The sequence below is a fragment of the Glandiceps talaboti genome, chromosome 15, assembly GCF_964340395.1.
Source record: "Glandiceps talaboti chromosome 15, keGlaTala1.1, whole genome shotgun sequence".
NCBI classification, from domain to species: Eukaryota; Metazoa; Hemichordata; class Enteropneusta; family Spengelidae; genus Glandiceps; species Glandiceps talaboti.
The window spans coordinates 12,567,931-12,584,897 of NC_135563.1; the positions used below are offsets into that span (position 1 = coordinate 12,567,931).

Sequence of the window (16,967 nt, forward strand, 5' to 3'; positions counted from 1 at the left end):
AGTTTTTAAAAGTCCATCCATGTTTGCCAGTTCAAACGTTCGTCACTTGTGTTACATGATGATAACGATGACTATGTACATTCTGCATTAAAACTAAGTTCCCCGATGGGTATATTATACAACTTCCCCCAAAAGTACAAAACTAGACAATTCGGTCCTCTTTTACAACGATATTTTTTTTTAAAATCCTTTTCAAGGGAGAACATTTACAGCACCAAAATTATAACTTTCACCAAATCAATTGAACATCAAATTACTTAGCATGTAATTTGACATCAACCTCCGTTTTATTACTCTTAGAAAATTGTCTTATATATATATATAGCTATAGTAAAATAATTAACAATGCAATGATCATTCAGAATAAAAATTGATTATAATAACAGTCATATATTTACAAAACAAATCAACAACAAAAAAACTAAATTGCATTGACCTTTAGAAAATAGTCACTTGAGATACGGGGAATTGTGCACGACATTTACTTGAACTTGGTCCCAAACTGCGCAATTTGGAAAATACTAACCTGGTAAACTAAACTTAAAATATAATACTATCGATAGTAAAATACTTTATTTTGCATGTTCTGTGCTTCATAAACATTGATAAAGCAATGTTAGAATATGTGTATAAACTCTGGGTGGAAACACACTCAAATATATTGTTTCATACAAGAGAAGGCCTGGGGGCTGCATGTCAATAATAACTAACAGCAGGGTACCAGTAGACGTTCCTGAGCTCCTGGCATTATTATAACAGAACCCGTGATGCTTGAGTTTCAGCCTCGTACTCTGGGTATTTGTATGAGTACTTGTGGCGGTCTCTATCATGTCTATGGAGTTGTGCGGTCACTCTGTGAGTTGACGTCATGTTCATGTTTGCACCCTATACCCACTGGAGTCGGACGACACTGGCAGCTTCGAAACCCGGGTGGTTTTTTTTTCAAAGTAATTGCTGGTTTAAAAGTTGGCCTTGCTCGTCCATAGTTTACATCAACTACGTATATGAAAGGGTAACCACTGCTTGTCCCGGATCTGAGTCGAAGAATCGTTCTCCAGCATCGTTATATAATACACCTGAAACATAAAGGAAACGTAGGCTATTCAATTACAAAACTGATATGTGCTTGTGTGTGCGAGAGAGAGAGAGAGAGAGAGAGAGAGAGAGAGAGAGAGAGAGAGAGAGAGAGAGAGAGAGAGAGAGAGAGAGAGAGAGAGAGAGAGAGAGAGAGAGAGAGAGAGAGAGAGAGAGAGAGAGAGAGAGAGAGAGAGAGAGAGAGAGAGAGAGAGAGAGAGAGAGAGAGAGAGAGAGAGAGAGAGAGAGAGAGAGAGAGAGAGAGAACTAGCGTGTGTGGAGGGAGATTAGGGAGTCAAGAACATAGAAAGAAATCATTAAGAGGGGAGAAATGTATGTTGTCATAGCTTACCAGCCACACATGCAGTCAATAAGCACGCAACACTCCCTGCTAACAGTGACCGAATGGTTAACAAGGCAATTTCGGCCCTTCTCTCTGGTATTAGTGGGCCAAACACGGCGATGAATATTCCAATACCTCCAAGATTAGAAAATCCACACAAAGCATACGTTGTGATAACTTCAGATCGTACCTAATAAATCATGCAGAAGATCAAAAATAAAGAAATGGTAAAGGTGTTAGTAATAAGTACAGGAACAAGTCAATTTTCTTGATTTACATGTAATAAGACTCTGAGACTGATAGATTATTATTATTCTTTTTCTTTTTTTTTCTTTTTTTTTTTTTGGGGGGGGGGTGTGTGTAAAATTGTGTAATCCTCGCTCGAGTGTATATTTTATTCACTGGTCAAAACACCTGGCTACACTATGTCATCCCCAGGGAATGTTGTTTAGCTTAAATATACAACTCTGTTATGTTATAATTTCGATTCGAAATTAAGAACGCCGTCTTCGCTTTTGTTTAACTTTAGGCGACGAGATTGAACCTTTTTCTCTGAATAATTGCTCGTTCAAACCGATATAATTAGACGATTCGTCTGCTCATGGTTCACTTTCTCCATTAACTTTATACCCTTTATACTTTGTTTGATGTCGTGTAACATATACGTAGGACTTTTTTCTTGATAAACAATTCACGTGGCGAGTTCTTGACGTGGATGAGGACAAATTGGCCACACAAGAAAATGGTTTATTATCATAAATAAAAAAGTTAGATCAAGATATCACGAAAACTGACTATCACTCATGTTGAATATTTCTAGGGTGATCCATGTTTAGATATTTAATAAGAGGGTTGCGAGACAGTTGACGTTGTTTGTTACAGTGCTACTGAATGTCTGGGTTGGGCGTTGACATGCTGATTCCGTGCATACACGACCTTCCACGAACTTAGTGAACATACATGTATCAACACATGTACACTCACACAACAGATGGGATATTTGTCTACGAGGACAATACGTTTTGTATACGTAAAGTGGGCATAACATATGAGTGTGTATAGTTTGAGAGTTCAACATTGGTCACAACAGACGTCTTGAGTGAGACCAAATATTTTACTGTACAGTTGTAGTAAAAACATCACATCTAAGGCTTAATTAATTCTATTTTACCGAGGCTTGCAAATTATACTATCCACAGGGAGTTTGGGATGGATAAAGCGCCATTGTGCCATATATAGGTCGTTGGACAGTGGGGTAATAATTACAAAGCACTTCGAGAATCATTATTGAGCAGTGCTACAACGATGTTCGACCAACTGCATTTCTTAGTCTTTCTCAAGCTGTACTAAAACTACCTGCTAGCAGCACGTTTTTTCTATTGATCAGAGAGTAATCTTTCACTCCCTGATTTTTAATTGTAAACAAATTATTGATAAGACCAAGACTGGCTAGTCACTACACATATAATTGACAAACATACACTTCTTCACTTCACTCGGATGGCAAACAAACAATTCCAACATTTGCAACAAGAACACAATACAATAGTGCAACTTTGTTTATTATACCAGATTAGATATCCCACAGTGTCGCTATCCCGAAGACTTACTTAGTAAAACTCCATGGGTGAAATGTACACTAATTAAACATCGGGGATTGAAAGATTACACTGTGATCAATAGAGAATCTTGCTGCCAGTAGGTAGTTTTAAGCACAGCTTGAGACAGGCTAAGAGGTACAGTTGGTCGAACATTGTTGTATTACCAACTGACATGAGGACCGTTCACAAGCAAACACACTTTCCCAATGTAAGATGGGTGTCTAATTACAACGTGTCGACGTGGTAAATCTTTGTGTTTACGTGATCTTTAATGTCAGCAAATGTTATGACTTGCAATCAAATATTGTCCGTCCGTTCGAATGAATTAATATATATAAACCATGAAGCTAGGTGTATACCACTGTCAAGCGGTTTCTGCATTTACGTTGAATACATTCAATATTATTCAATATATGAATGCATGCCTTTGCCAAAACATTAGCTACTATGCTAACAAGACGACGACGACGACGACGACGACGACGAAAACGTTGTACGTTTGGTGTACTTACCGATATCGTTGGTCCAACTCCTAATTCCCTGTTGTTTATGTAATCTGCTAACTGTCTGTAAGCAACAAATTCATTCAAAAATGTTTTAATGCCGATAAGTTCGGCAACGTTGGAACAGTCTTCAGAGTCGACCCCCATCAGCCAGGCTACAGGATAGAGTAGATAACGACAGATCAGCTGTAAAAAAAAAAGATGACATACATTTACATAATTTATTGTCTACTTGTGTATGTACGTACTGAGCCCCTATGTATATATAGTGGTACCTAACTACGCCGGTGTGGGGGTCCTTACGCTTGTCACAAACATATTACATGCAGTTATCAGGCATTCTGTACTACTTTTAGTAACGTCATGATTTTCGTTTGAGACATTCAATGTTTAAGCTTTTGTGACACCCGTGCCTTTGAAAGGGAAACTTTGACAATGTCATGACGTATGGTCACCATGGTAGTGATTCCAACACAGTGACTGCTTATCAACTTAATCACATATACGGTGAGCCTTTAATATAAGGTGCCGCTGATGGGTTAATTGAAGTGATTGGTCTGCTAATAGACCGTGACTGCGGAGGGAAAACGTCTACGGTCTGTTGAAAGCCTAAACCCAAAGTGTCAACGCAAATTCCATGGTAACGACATGAGTCGAATACAATGATTGGTTACCTGGAAGCTTAAATCGGGATGGTCAACCATTCCACCAATCCAGGATAAGAAAGCATTGACAAATGCAAGTGTAGAAATGATGGCAATAAGTTGTGCAGTAATATTAGCACATATCTTCATTCCATCTGCTGCTCCATTGGCTGCTGCCTCTACGACGTTCTTTTCCGTACTACGGATGACAAGAGCGAAGATTTAGTTTAAATAAGGATGATTCCCAATTTTGTCAGAACTAGATGAAGACGCCACTCTTTACGTATGGCGTAGTGAGTCTTTATCCCATCAGACTATCAATATCTAGATGAACAGCATGTTTTAATCTAACTCGTGATTTCACTAACGCAATGTACTCAAGTTATTAGGGCGTTTGGGGACTTTGTCATTTACATATACCAACACTTCCACTGCTGCAACGCTTATGTATATTATAACACATCGTTTTTTATACAACCTTCAGTGATTGGCCTAGACCTTGTCACGTGGTATGGACTAGTACCCCACTTTGACCCCAATTTGCATAGGATGGTATATTCGTTCCCCATTTTTCCTAGGGCACTATTACAGTAGTACGGCTGTTCTACCACTGGTTTGCTTTGACCCTGGAATGACTACGTATACATGCCTGGAAATGTTATTGCTTTGCCTTATTTGGGCACTAGTAGATGTCACATACCCCATTGCGCTTTTATGTAGCAACTACTTCCCTTACTGTCTGCCTCGGGAAATAGTTGCTGCATAACAGCCGTCGGCTAGTCCCCCCCCCCCGTGTGTAATGTCTCGCTCTTGCTCTCGCTCCCTCCCCCCCCCCTCTCTCTCTCTCTCTCTCTCTCTCTCTCTCTCTCTCTCTATCTCTCTCTCTCTCTCTCTCTCTCTCTCACCTTTTAGGTACATAGATTGTTTTGTTGGTCAAAGTCTTTGGTCTGCCATCCTCGGGATAGAATATCTTAGATACAGCAAGGGCTGCAGGTGCAGAAATAATGGAAGCTGAGAGCAGATGAGAGGCGCTGATACCGAATGAGATATAGGCACCAAGCACACTTCCAGCAATAGTAGCGTAACCACTCGTTAACACAGCATGGATCTCAGACGCCGTCATGTCTTTTAAGTAAGGTTTAACAACAAGCGGTGCTGTTGTCTGGAAGAAAATATACATAGTCATGGAACATTTACATAATGAAATTCACTTTAAAACTTTTAATGTTATAAACCAAAATGCAGTTCGAATCATCCGCTGTCACAAATATTAAAGCACTGAAGATTACTCTGCTCAATGTCGTTATTCTATATCAATCGACAATTTCTCAGTTCAGTGTATTTGAGTCAATTCTAATTTGAAAGATAATGACTCACCATTCCAACGAATACGTTTGCGGCTGCACAGAGGGATTCGGCACCAGAAGTCCCCATGGTGTATTGCATTATCGAGGCGAAGCCCTGTGTAATCGACTGCATCACTCCAATATAGTATAGGATTGCCATGATGAAACTGAAGAAGATTATCGTTGGCAGAACCTGAGATAAAAAAAAAGTAAATGTGTTGTTTATTTATTTATAATCATTAATACTTGACCTCATACATGGTCAAAGACGACATACACACATCATTTTTAATGGGTTGGGTGATTTATTTTGGGCGAAACACGGTCGTGAAAAAAAGTAGCCGAGGCAATGAAATCTTCTTGAAAATCTGAAGTAGTAATGGTATGCATGTGATAAAACGTCTCTTGTACAACATTTCTTTGATTTGAGGACATATTTCATCTTTAAAATGAACTATCTCCTTTATTTCATTGATTTCAAATTGTAACATACATCTCTAATTCTATAACAGACATTACTGGACTATACAAATCGTGGATGGATCCTGAATAAGAACGGTACAAGTTTTCGTACTCATTACACTACTGGATACCATATATGGAATCCTGTGAAAACTGCTTCTCTTAGAATAGCGGCATACAGAAGACGGTTTTATTTCAATGAAACTGAATATTGCGTAATGTTAGAAAAAAATCACCTGTACAGCCTACACAAGAACAGACTGTATAGGTCACTGCCACGGTGTCTTATTCGGAGCCCCCCCCCCCCCACACACACACACACATACCCCTCCAAAAACAACACTGGTAGAAATGGAAATGCAGTATTACCTTAAAGACAAAGAAATGGACATCCAGTGGACGACTAAACACGAATTCGGCCCCAACATCTGAATATCCTAGGAACGTAGACACTTCTCCTCCTAGCCATTTGAAGCTTTCAAAGCCAGCAGTGGTACGCAAAATAATGATTCCAAGTAGGAACTGTAGTCCTATACCCCAAAACACAGATTTCCACTGGACCTACGTAGAGAAAGTGCAATTTTTATCGAATGGTTAGAGGAACTGGCTCAAAATCTACAGGTACACTGTAAACAGTTGTTTGTGAGGACAAACACGGAAGCTATATATCATATAATCATTTGTCTTTACCAAATTGGCGAATCGGGTGCTGATATAAGATTCGCTCTCTGGGCACAACTTATCACCTTCTTACAAATATGTCTGACTTATACTGGTCTGTGCAAGACTATTATGTTCTAGTCCAGGTAACTCGTGCTGTCTTTGGCCAAATGTACAGTGAGGAGATTTGTTTAGGTTGTGCTAACTTCTAACCACGTTACTATATGTAAGCTACACGCCTGGCCCTGAGGAGTAAAGTTCATCTTGAAAAGATTTCATTTCTATGACATCCACTAAAATAAAGAATTCTTGACTTACCCAGCCCGGTCGTTTGGAGCAAAGCAAACTAATCAAAATAAAGGCGACAGTACCAAACGCCGATGTTAACTGTTTTGGATTCTTGGCGATCGAGTGGAAGACCCCCATTCCTCCAGCAAAGGCAATCAGAATGACCACCAGTGTTATATATACAACCCTGAAATGTATAGAGGTGTTATACTTTTACTGTATATCACTCACACACATACACACACGCTCATACACGCACGCACCACCACCACCATTGGTATATTCGTAATCTGTGGATGTAAACATGGGTATATGTAGCTATATTTCAAGTGTAACACTCCTAAGGAACTACAATTTGTCAATTGTCTTTGGCTTGTCGATGCAATACTTTATAGAAATGAAAAGTAGTAATATTTGTCTTCCATTCTTTGTTCCGTGATTTTTTTTCAGATTTGGATCCAAAAGTAAACATTCCAAATACCTAAAATTACGAACACTGATCCTTGTCATTAATTCCATTATAATCATGTTCTTTACTTATTGATGACTTGTGCTTCAGACTGTTATGTCACTGATGTCTTTTGTATGCATCACATTTAATTCTTATATACGACTGTTAAAACTTAACAGGACACAAGCAGAGTATATACTTTTTTGGGGCGTAATATCTTGCTGCATATATATATAACTATATATAACTATTAAATTATATATATATATAACTATATATATAACTATATATATAACTATATATATATATATATATATATATATATATATATATATATATATATATATATATATATATATATATAAGTTCCTCACAGTATTTATTCACTGAAGCATACTGAATTATCACTTGCTATTGACTGACCAAACTTGATATGTAGATGTACTTTATAAACGATCTGATGACGTAACTTTTAATACGTATTAAATGCCGAGTCAATCTCTACCTTGCAATCAACTGTTCTAACAATGCCAGAAGGCAATTGTAATGTTACGTTATTGAAGGCATGTATCGATATTAGCATTATACCTGGGAAGAGTTTATAATTAGGAAGTTATGTATTTATCTTCACTTGGTTAAAAAGTTCAGAAAGTCAGCTTGCGTCTCTTTGAAAGATGAAAGGTTTAGTACCCGTCATTATTTTATCTACGTACCATTTCAATATTCGCCAATGCCGTCTGAAAAATTTAACAAACGGATGAACTACGGCATCTTTAATGGACTTCCCCCAGATGTGTGTTATGAATCTGTAAGCAACACATGTCACTGCAAAGGCCGTCATGATAAACAACGCTGTCGCACGGTTGAAGTCCTTGACCAGAGCCACAGTGAAGTAAGTAATATATGCTATCAAAAGGATGGCGTATATAACCCGTAATATATATATCTTGTGTTTTCGACAATATCTGGATATTAGTTGGTCGATTTGGTCAATAGCCTGTGAAATAAACAAAAGAGTTTTGAAGCTCACTAGCTGCAACTGTAACGGTTTTTTTGAAACTCTTCTACAATGTATGATGATTTAATCGTAATATATAGTACACCCTGGATAGTATTAATCACCTATTAGTAAACGTGAAGTTTGTGTCTCTGCATACATGGTACGATACATCCAATCAAAGTGGTTTTTTTAAGTCCGCGCTCCAAAATCACGGTGATCATGATTTTAATCTGTTGCTGTTCATCTTCTGGATACAATCGACCGCTGGCCTAATTAGCATGTATAATGCATGACCTAGGCTTGATCTGGTCATTGAAATCCGAATTTAGTTCCTATTAAACCAGTTGTAGTATTTGAATGTGGGCTTTCCTTTTCTTTTCTGTTCTGGAACAGAAATTAACCAGTAATGTTGTTTTTTTTACAGAAATATAAAAATAGAGCCACACATACATTGCATTAATCATTTCACTATTCGATAATGCTAATAACGGTTGACAATTTTATTGATCCCCAACCCCCTTACACACACCCCCCCCCCACAAGAAACAACAAACTAACCACTAACCCGTGTGAAACAATTTGATGGTGCATTAGGATGAGGACTGTCTTCCGTTGTTCCATCACCGATGTCCAAAACAGTCACTTCTTTATGTAAAGGAATCATGGGAATCTTCTTCTCTTCATCCTGATCTCCTGGAGATCCATTACATATGCTAGGAATTGATTGCAAGGGTGGTGGTGTGACTGGTGGAATATCGGCCATTCCATACATGTTCTACAGGATGAAATGTAAACAGTGTACATAACTGTCACGTTCAAGTGTAGAAGCACACTCCTGAACCAGTAACAAGTACATGCATGTACATGGCCGACAAAAAATACTTGTGTATCGATTTTGATGGAAAGTGTCTAGTACTTGGGAGGTCACTGATGACTTCAGCATTGTGTGTGAGTAAAACCTTAGACACGGCAGGAAACAGAACACATCGGGAGGAGCAAAGGGTCGCATGAACGTCGATAAGACCTTGAAGGGTGACCCTATCAAATTCGTAATATAAGAACACATACCACAAACCATTGCTAGTATTTTTTTTTCAATGAATACAAAATGTGGTAGAAGATTAGACGAGAAGCAACGGTATCTTGGCCGATATATTTACAAACAACCATGAATAAAGGGCTAAGCACTACCAACATTGAAACGTCTTTTATTGAGCACATGAAATTTCAATATTGAACAATGGAATTTCAATATTTTGGGGCCTTTTATTCAGATTTGTTTCCAAGGAATGGTCGAAAACCGATCGGATGTACCGCTCTCCAAAATATCATACGTGTATTTGCTTCTGTAGCTTTGGTTTTCGCTTACCGCCAGAATAGTGCTGCTTGCACATGGAGTAATTCGGGGACTCGATTCTGACAACTGTCTCACCCTTGTTGAGGGATATAGTCAATATCGCGTCCCATACACCGTCTACTAGCAAGATTACTGCCAGAGGTACCAAACCGGCGAAAGGCATAATTTACAAATGTAACTTGTTAAAAAAGGACAAGTAAACACAGTAGATTGAGAACACTTGGCACAGCATGTTGGTTGGAAATATGGAAATTCGTATCCATCACTTGATATAAGGCCTAATAAAAAAAAATGTGTGGTTCCGATTACACTCACTTTCAGAATAGATGGGGTAGATAGATTTTTCTATTTTATTTAATTATATATTTTTCTATGTGAGTGTCTAGTTCAGGTTTTCCACTGTTTTCCAAATGGTCTCTGTGTTGTTTATTTCTTCCTATCAGATGTACAGCCATTACAGATTGGAATCGAAGGACAGTTTTATTTTGTCTTTTCAAGTTGATGTCAGTTTCCGTATCCACTATTTCTTGTGAGACTTCACAATTATTTTTTCTCGTAAAAAAAAGTTTAGGGTCGGCAGTGAAAAACTAGGTGGGGTCGGGTAACTGGAACCAAGCAATATTATTTTTAGGCCTGAACAGTTTTATGACACATTCACATCTAATTTCCATTACATTTCATGTACAGTAAACATGAAAATAGCTGTCAATTTGAAGCCATATCCACTGGATTCTTTTGTTTATTTGATTTATGTAACATTATGCAACACCCCTACACAAAAGGGTAGGGTCTATCATAGACTTATCAGCTTATTTCAAACATAAAATGGGCAGGAGTAACATTCCCTTTGATGAATGCTGGCACTGATAGTCGCGTCCCTTTCCTGTACGGTCTATGGGCCTATGGGTATTATCACCAACGACTCTGTGCATTGCAAAACGTGTTTGTTGTCCAAGGTTAAAAGGTTTTACTCAGAATACAATTATTTCCTTCCCGCTATCATTCCATCCAAGTTACGACCCTCGTGTTACATGTTCCTTGTCAGTTCGCTTGACTGAAATCATCGCATTTATATTATAGTTGAAATGATGTTAGTTTGGTATTTCACTCATGTAAATAAAAGAAATTTGAGAGTATTCACAATGTCAACCAATACACATAAGTTCTACCTCACCATTCAATAGGTACTACGGATCACGTGAGAAGGGATCTTTTTATATAAAGGGAAAAGGTATTCCCATAACAAACAAGACAGAATTTCTTTAGTGCCATGACACTGATAAGATCCATGGTTCGGTAGAATTCCTATCAAATTTCGACTTCCAGGTAAGTCTCATTTAATTTTTTAGTTTCGCACTCTCCACGTTTGTCACGCTGATGTGGATCGTCAACCGTGGCCCATAAAAAAAAACAATCTTAACAACTCTAAACTTAATAACCTGTGTGTCATTTGATATACCAAACCTCAGACCACTAACGTCGTTTTAGTGGTCTGAGACCAAACTGATAAAGATTTTTTGGTCATTTCCCGCGACCCTGTTTTCACAATGAGCGTGAACAGACCGCCAGACGATATCAAATTTACAGCACAAGTGCACGCTGTAAATAAAGCTGTCGGGCAGTCATAAAATAAAGGTCATGTCAGTCCAAGAGTTCATTACATGTTGTCATCTAATGAGGTTGTCAATTTCCATATTGGAAGGACCTGAAATAACTTGGTTTGTGTACGAGTCCCAAGATACATCCAAAATATAATACACGTATACGCGTATGTGGTCAACTTGTGTGCTCACAACTGTACCAAGCGTAATTATATAACACCTTTTAACCTACGACAACAAACTCGTTTTCAACGTACGGAGTCGCTGGTGCTACCTTGGAGTAATTATACTGTCACAGACAAGTATCTTCTCGTACTGTATAATTACTCCAATGTGCTACGAAACTACGGAGCTACCCATAGACTAGTCTTGCTGCTAGACGTTCGGGCTTTCTTTCGATACTATAACTATAAGCGAACGAAGTTCGCATGTGAGGGCCTGCCCGAACTCGGATGTTCCATCCTCGATAGCGTTGTTCGGCTGTGTGTCGTATTTTATCGGAAGAACATCCGAGGGCTAGCTGATAGACTACCCATAGACCTTTTGTGTAGAGGTGTGTGCATAATATTACATAACAATTCAAATAAACAAAATAATCCTATTCAGATTAGATTGACAGCTATATTCATGTTTTCCCATGTCAATGGAGTAGGGAAAATTGTAAATTGAATATATTTAGTAGACCACGAAATATACACATGCATACTACAACTCTAAACACTAACAATATAGCAGTGGTAAGAAATGAAGCTTGGTAGTCTCAACAAAACTTAACTCAAGGGGTTTTCAAAAGTTCTGACTCGCTTTCACCCTGTTAACAAAGCATTATCAGGTCGGTAATATATATATATATATATATATATATATATATATATATATATATATATATATATATATATATATATATATATATATATATAAAGAAAATACCTATAACATCGCTTATGTATAAATTACTCCTGGGTAGTATTTAAATGTTGATGTTGATGCCTATATTTGATAAACTGGTCTACCGGGGCCAGAGTTGACGGCACAGTTGGTATTAATACATAATATATGACATTTTCTCGACATTTCCGTGTATGTACATACACTAATTTTTAAGATACTCGTTTATTGTCTATCACGTTTTGAATTCTGCAAGTGGCACAATAGAATACTAGTACCACAGTATACTATATGTATCTTTTACTGTGCAGTAACCCATCCCCACCCCCGGACTCCACCACACCCTCTATCCTTCTATTTATACTCAGCTGTATTGTGTGTGTGGAATAAGTTTAACTTTCGATTGGATCAATACGAGGCAAAACATGTGTACAGTTCTAATTTGCGTTGAACGGTGGTTAATACGATATAGCTTCTTAACGTGTACATGAAATGTAATGGGAAAAATTTAGTCTGTGTGTGTGCCATAATACCATTCGACCATTCTTTGGAAACAAATCTGAATAAAAAGGGCCCAAAATATTGAAACTTCATGTGCTCAATAAGTTTCAATATTTTGGTAGTGCTTAGCCATTTATACATGGTTGTTTGTAAATAAAGCTACCAGCCAAGATACCGTTGTGTCTGGTCTTAGCTGGTAATCCTAATCTTCTACCACATTTCGTATCCATTGAAAAAAAATACTAGCAATGATAGGCGGTATGGGTTCCTTATATCACGAATTTGATAGGACTGTTTTCGATCTACACTTATCATCTGTTTGACCTGTAGTGCGGTGCAAACATGAGGAATTACCACTTTCGCCTTAACTTTTCATTCAGTACTTACGTTATCCTATGAAGTATGTGTGAAACGAATGTAGGCTAACTATTTACCCCAATACACCAACGTAATCGGTCCGTATACACCAAAAACACGTCAGTTTAGGGCTCCCATTTATTGTGTGCATGTTGTAAACGCATTGTTTTTCAATACAATTTCACTTTGTTATGAGCGAGACGTGAAATGTGCCAACTTTCATGTTCCCTGCTTGATAGTCCTGTTCGTGTCGATTGTATCATTAAAATGTAGCACCCGTTTTTCGTCTTGAAGTAATTTAGGCCTACATAAATACCATCCATCCACACCACAACTTCAATTCGGGACTCTAGGTTGTTGACCCTGTGACAACATGGACGCACATGATCACAACATGGTGTTTATAGTGGGTGTGAAGTTTTTCCCTCCTCTTGTCGACTTGTTTCAAGTGTTTACTTACCTCGTCGGCATCGTCACCTGGAACACATTCGTATTCTGGCGCCGGATCATCGTTCAGAGCACCTATCTGTGAACTCCTGTAATCTATTGGTGGGGAATCCGGTCGCTTTTCGGCTGATTCGTCCATGATCAAGTAGCAGAGGTCTGTGACAACCGGCGTGGGTAAAAACCAAAGTGGGTGTGTATGTGTGTGTGTGAATGTAGTGAATGGACTGTACTCTGCATACGTGACAAGTGAAATTATTCGGGTGCTTTGCATAGCATACAAAGGTGAAAGGTCATTCTACATACATAACTTATCTAAGAGTTCTTTCATGTCTTTAGCGCTTTATCACTGGAAGAAGAATACACCAGTATACTGTGACAATGGAGGTATTAAAGCTTGGTGGATGCCTCCATGCCAATCTGATTAAAATCTGATGTTAGATAGGCTGGTTTTCCTGTATTTACCTTTATTCCATCGTTATTGCGTCTTTTACGTTAGTTTTTTTTCCTGGGCGAACGCCTTTCCAACGGAAAGGCGTTCGCCCAGGAAAAAAAAAACTAACGTAAAAGACGCAATAACGATGGAATAAAGGTAAATACAGGAAAACCAGCCTATCTAACATCAGATTTTAATCAGATTGGCCTCCATGCATGCTTTGACCATGGAAATACCGTGGATGGTACTTCCATGCCTTGGCAATGATTAATCGGAATCGAATTACGATGTTCAGAACCCCTCTTCTCTCGTAAGGGGAGAACCATTTGATTTCTTGGGGGGGGGGGTATGGAGGTAGTAGGTATGGGAGCAATTTTTTTTTCCAGTCAGAGTGACAGCAATTTTTTTTCTACTGTCAGTCCTGCATCAATTTTTTTTTTCAAATGGAGTAGCAGTGCAATTTTTTTTAATTAGTCATTAAGTTTGTAATGCGTTGTTTATACCTATACCACGTCACATGGTTCACAACTGTACCTCTAAATAACTTGTTCTGTGCAAGTAGAAGAATTAGCAGTTAGTATGAAAAACGTCTGTCTACCAACCATACTTCTGCTACTTAAATATGTATGTACAAAAGATGACTGGTAAATATCCCTGAGGAGCTGACTGATCTGGGGAGTGTTGCACTCCTGACCCCTGTGAATTGCTTTCCTTTAAGCCATCATAGTAGTACCAGGAACCAGAAGAAAATATCTTGCATGTGTAATGTGACACTAGTTTATTGACTACTGTCTTGTTTTTTAAATTGTCTTAATTTACGGAAGCCAAATAGTCCCCTTCAGATATTGACTGTGTCATTGAGATATTGCAACAAAAATCCTGAAATATGTTTTCTTGGGTCAGAAAAAGAAAGGAAAACTTTGTGTGCACTTGGGTTTAAAGCAGAGCTATATAGTGCATGCTTTAATGATAAGTGCTGGAAAAAACCCAGGAATTTATACTTGTATCAAAAGCATATGCGCCGCCTATGGCGGCGCAGGTTTCCAAATTTGCTCATTTCTGGTGCATTGTGACAAACTTTTTTTTCAATTCTGTCTGTTATGACATTTTTTTTCTCAAGCCATTACAGGATCAAATTTTTTTTCTGGTTCACCTGGAAACAAATTTTTTCCCCTCAAAATCCTCCATACCCCCCCCCCCCAGAAATCAAATGGTTCTCCCCTAAACATTTATGAAACTTTTGGTCCCGACATGGAGGTATAAAAATAGACAAGTAAATTTATTCAAATGTTTATTTAAGTTGCAAGGTCATATTACTAGTAACACGTGTGGAAGCCACGTCCAATACAAACGATTCGATACAAATACATCTGTAATTAGATAGTAGACAGAGAGGTTTAAGATACAATGCATACGCGTACACGTAGTGACGCGTACAAAGTTGTATTTAGTTACGCCTTCAGAACGCAAGTTTACGTGAAAAAACTCTCACGTACTGAACGAGTTTGGCCAATGTAAATTCTGTGCCACGTGCATAATGTGACGCCGAGCGACCGATAATATTCATATTTTTCTCTCCAATGCGGGAACATCTATGGTTCAGTATCGTGCTTTGGAAACGAGAATAATTTATGGTATAAAAGGGGACATTTGAGGAAAATGGGACACATGCAACGATATATAATTTTGGGTTGCAAAGGGGGGGGGGGGGGGGGTGAACGTTCCAATGGTCGTTTGCATATGATTCATTAACGGTTTCATCTGACTTTATGGATACATTGATGAAATCATGGCATATACGAATAGACATATATTACTGAATGATTTGCATAATTAAAGATAATTGTATTATCAGTAGCTGCTCACAAATACATACGTCTTATAAGTGTAATGTTGATATTGTTTGCATAATTTTATAGTATGGTCTATACGAATAATTGATTTCATAACATATCGTTTTCATACAGCTTTCAGCGATCGGCTTAGATATCGTGTCACGTGGTATGGACTAGTGACTGTCATTTGCATAGACCGTGCACTAGTATTCTATTTCCCTAGGGCAATAATCATGTAGCACAGGGTATTCAAGTTTGGTGATTTCCTTTGACAATGAAAAATATGTGCGTGAGAATATGACATATAAAACATATATTGCCTGGCCTCATTCTGGATATCACCCCTCGGCTATTGAATATATGAAATGTGCTAAATAAAGAGATATATATACACGCATGTTCAACTTGGATGACGTAACGACACATAGGTCCCATGCATTTAATCTATGTCACAGTGGCTTTACATTGATTAATTTGCATAAACTACAATATAGCGAATAAGAGGATATATACATGTACCAATTAATTTGCATATACTACAAGACAATGAATAAGAGAATGTATATATGTATCTATATTATATTGGTTCACTTTTTGCGCAAAACTCGTTAACTTTTCCCTGTGATAAAGACAACTAAGTCTAAATTTAGCACATGTGCGACAGGAATTGAAATTCACATCTGACGCGACATTGAAATATTGGAATACAATTATAGCTAAACAAAATTCTGCATTCATGCGTTTATAATTTCATGATATATTTCTCCCAGCAATATTGCGTAAGTAGACGTCAACGAATGCATCAATTTTATGTGTATGTAAGGGCTTAACTTGTTGTCATGGTCATGTATTGCAAGAAAACCATAGTTGATGTACGAATGGATGAATGTGAGTTTTTATTCTCCAAATAGTTTCTTTCATAGGAAACTATACCCAGCGACTTAGATTACTCGGAGCATGAAACAAATATAAACGGATAGATATTTGCCGCATTACCCCTTTACGCATGCCCATTGGTTTGTATATGCACAGACAAGTAAGTTGTCTGTGGTATATGTTACTGATTATGCCACCTTTTGGGTATATTCTTAGTTTAAATGAAACAATGGAACATTTTCGAAATCACAGAAAAATAATCAGCAAGTCCAATGAAATGATTAGAGAAATACAGTGGAT

At 37.9% G+C, this 16,967-nt stretch overlaps 1 protein-coding gene across 1 annotated transcript; it reads right to left on the reverse strand.

The window, feature by feature from the left end:
* Window positions 1-366: 366 nt before the first annotated feature.
* On the reverse strand, window positions 367-13,678 carry LOC144446226 (solute carrier family 28 member 3-like). Its single transcript, XM_078135978.1, has 11 exons — window positions 13,537-13,678; window positions 8,938-9,147; window positions 8,086-8,369; window positions 6,952-7,108; window positions 6,343-6,534; window positions 5,543-5,704; window positions 5,071-5,327; window positions 4,196-4,364; window positions 3,531-3,707; window positions 1,427-1,607; window positions 367-1,076 (listed from the first exon to the last, which is right to left on the reverse strand). The coding sequence occupies exons 1-11, from the start codon at window positions 13,660-13,662 to the stop codon at window positions 997-999; spliced, it is 1,995 nt and encodes a 664-aa protein (XP_077992104.1). The 5' UTR covers window positions 13,663-13,678; the 3' UTR covers window positions 367-996.
* Window positions 13,679-16,967: the final 3,289 nt, after the last annotated feature.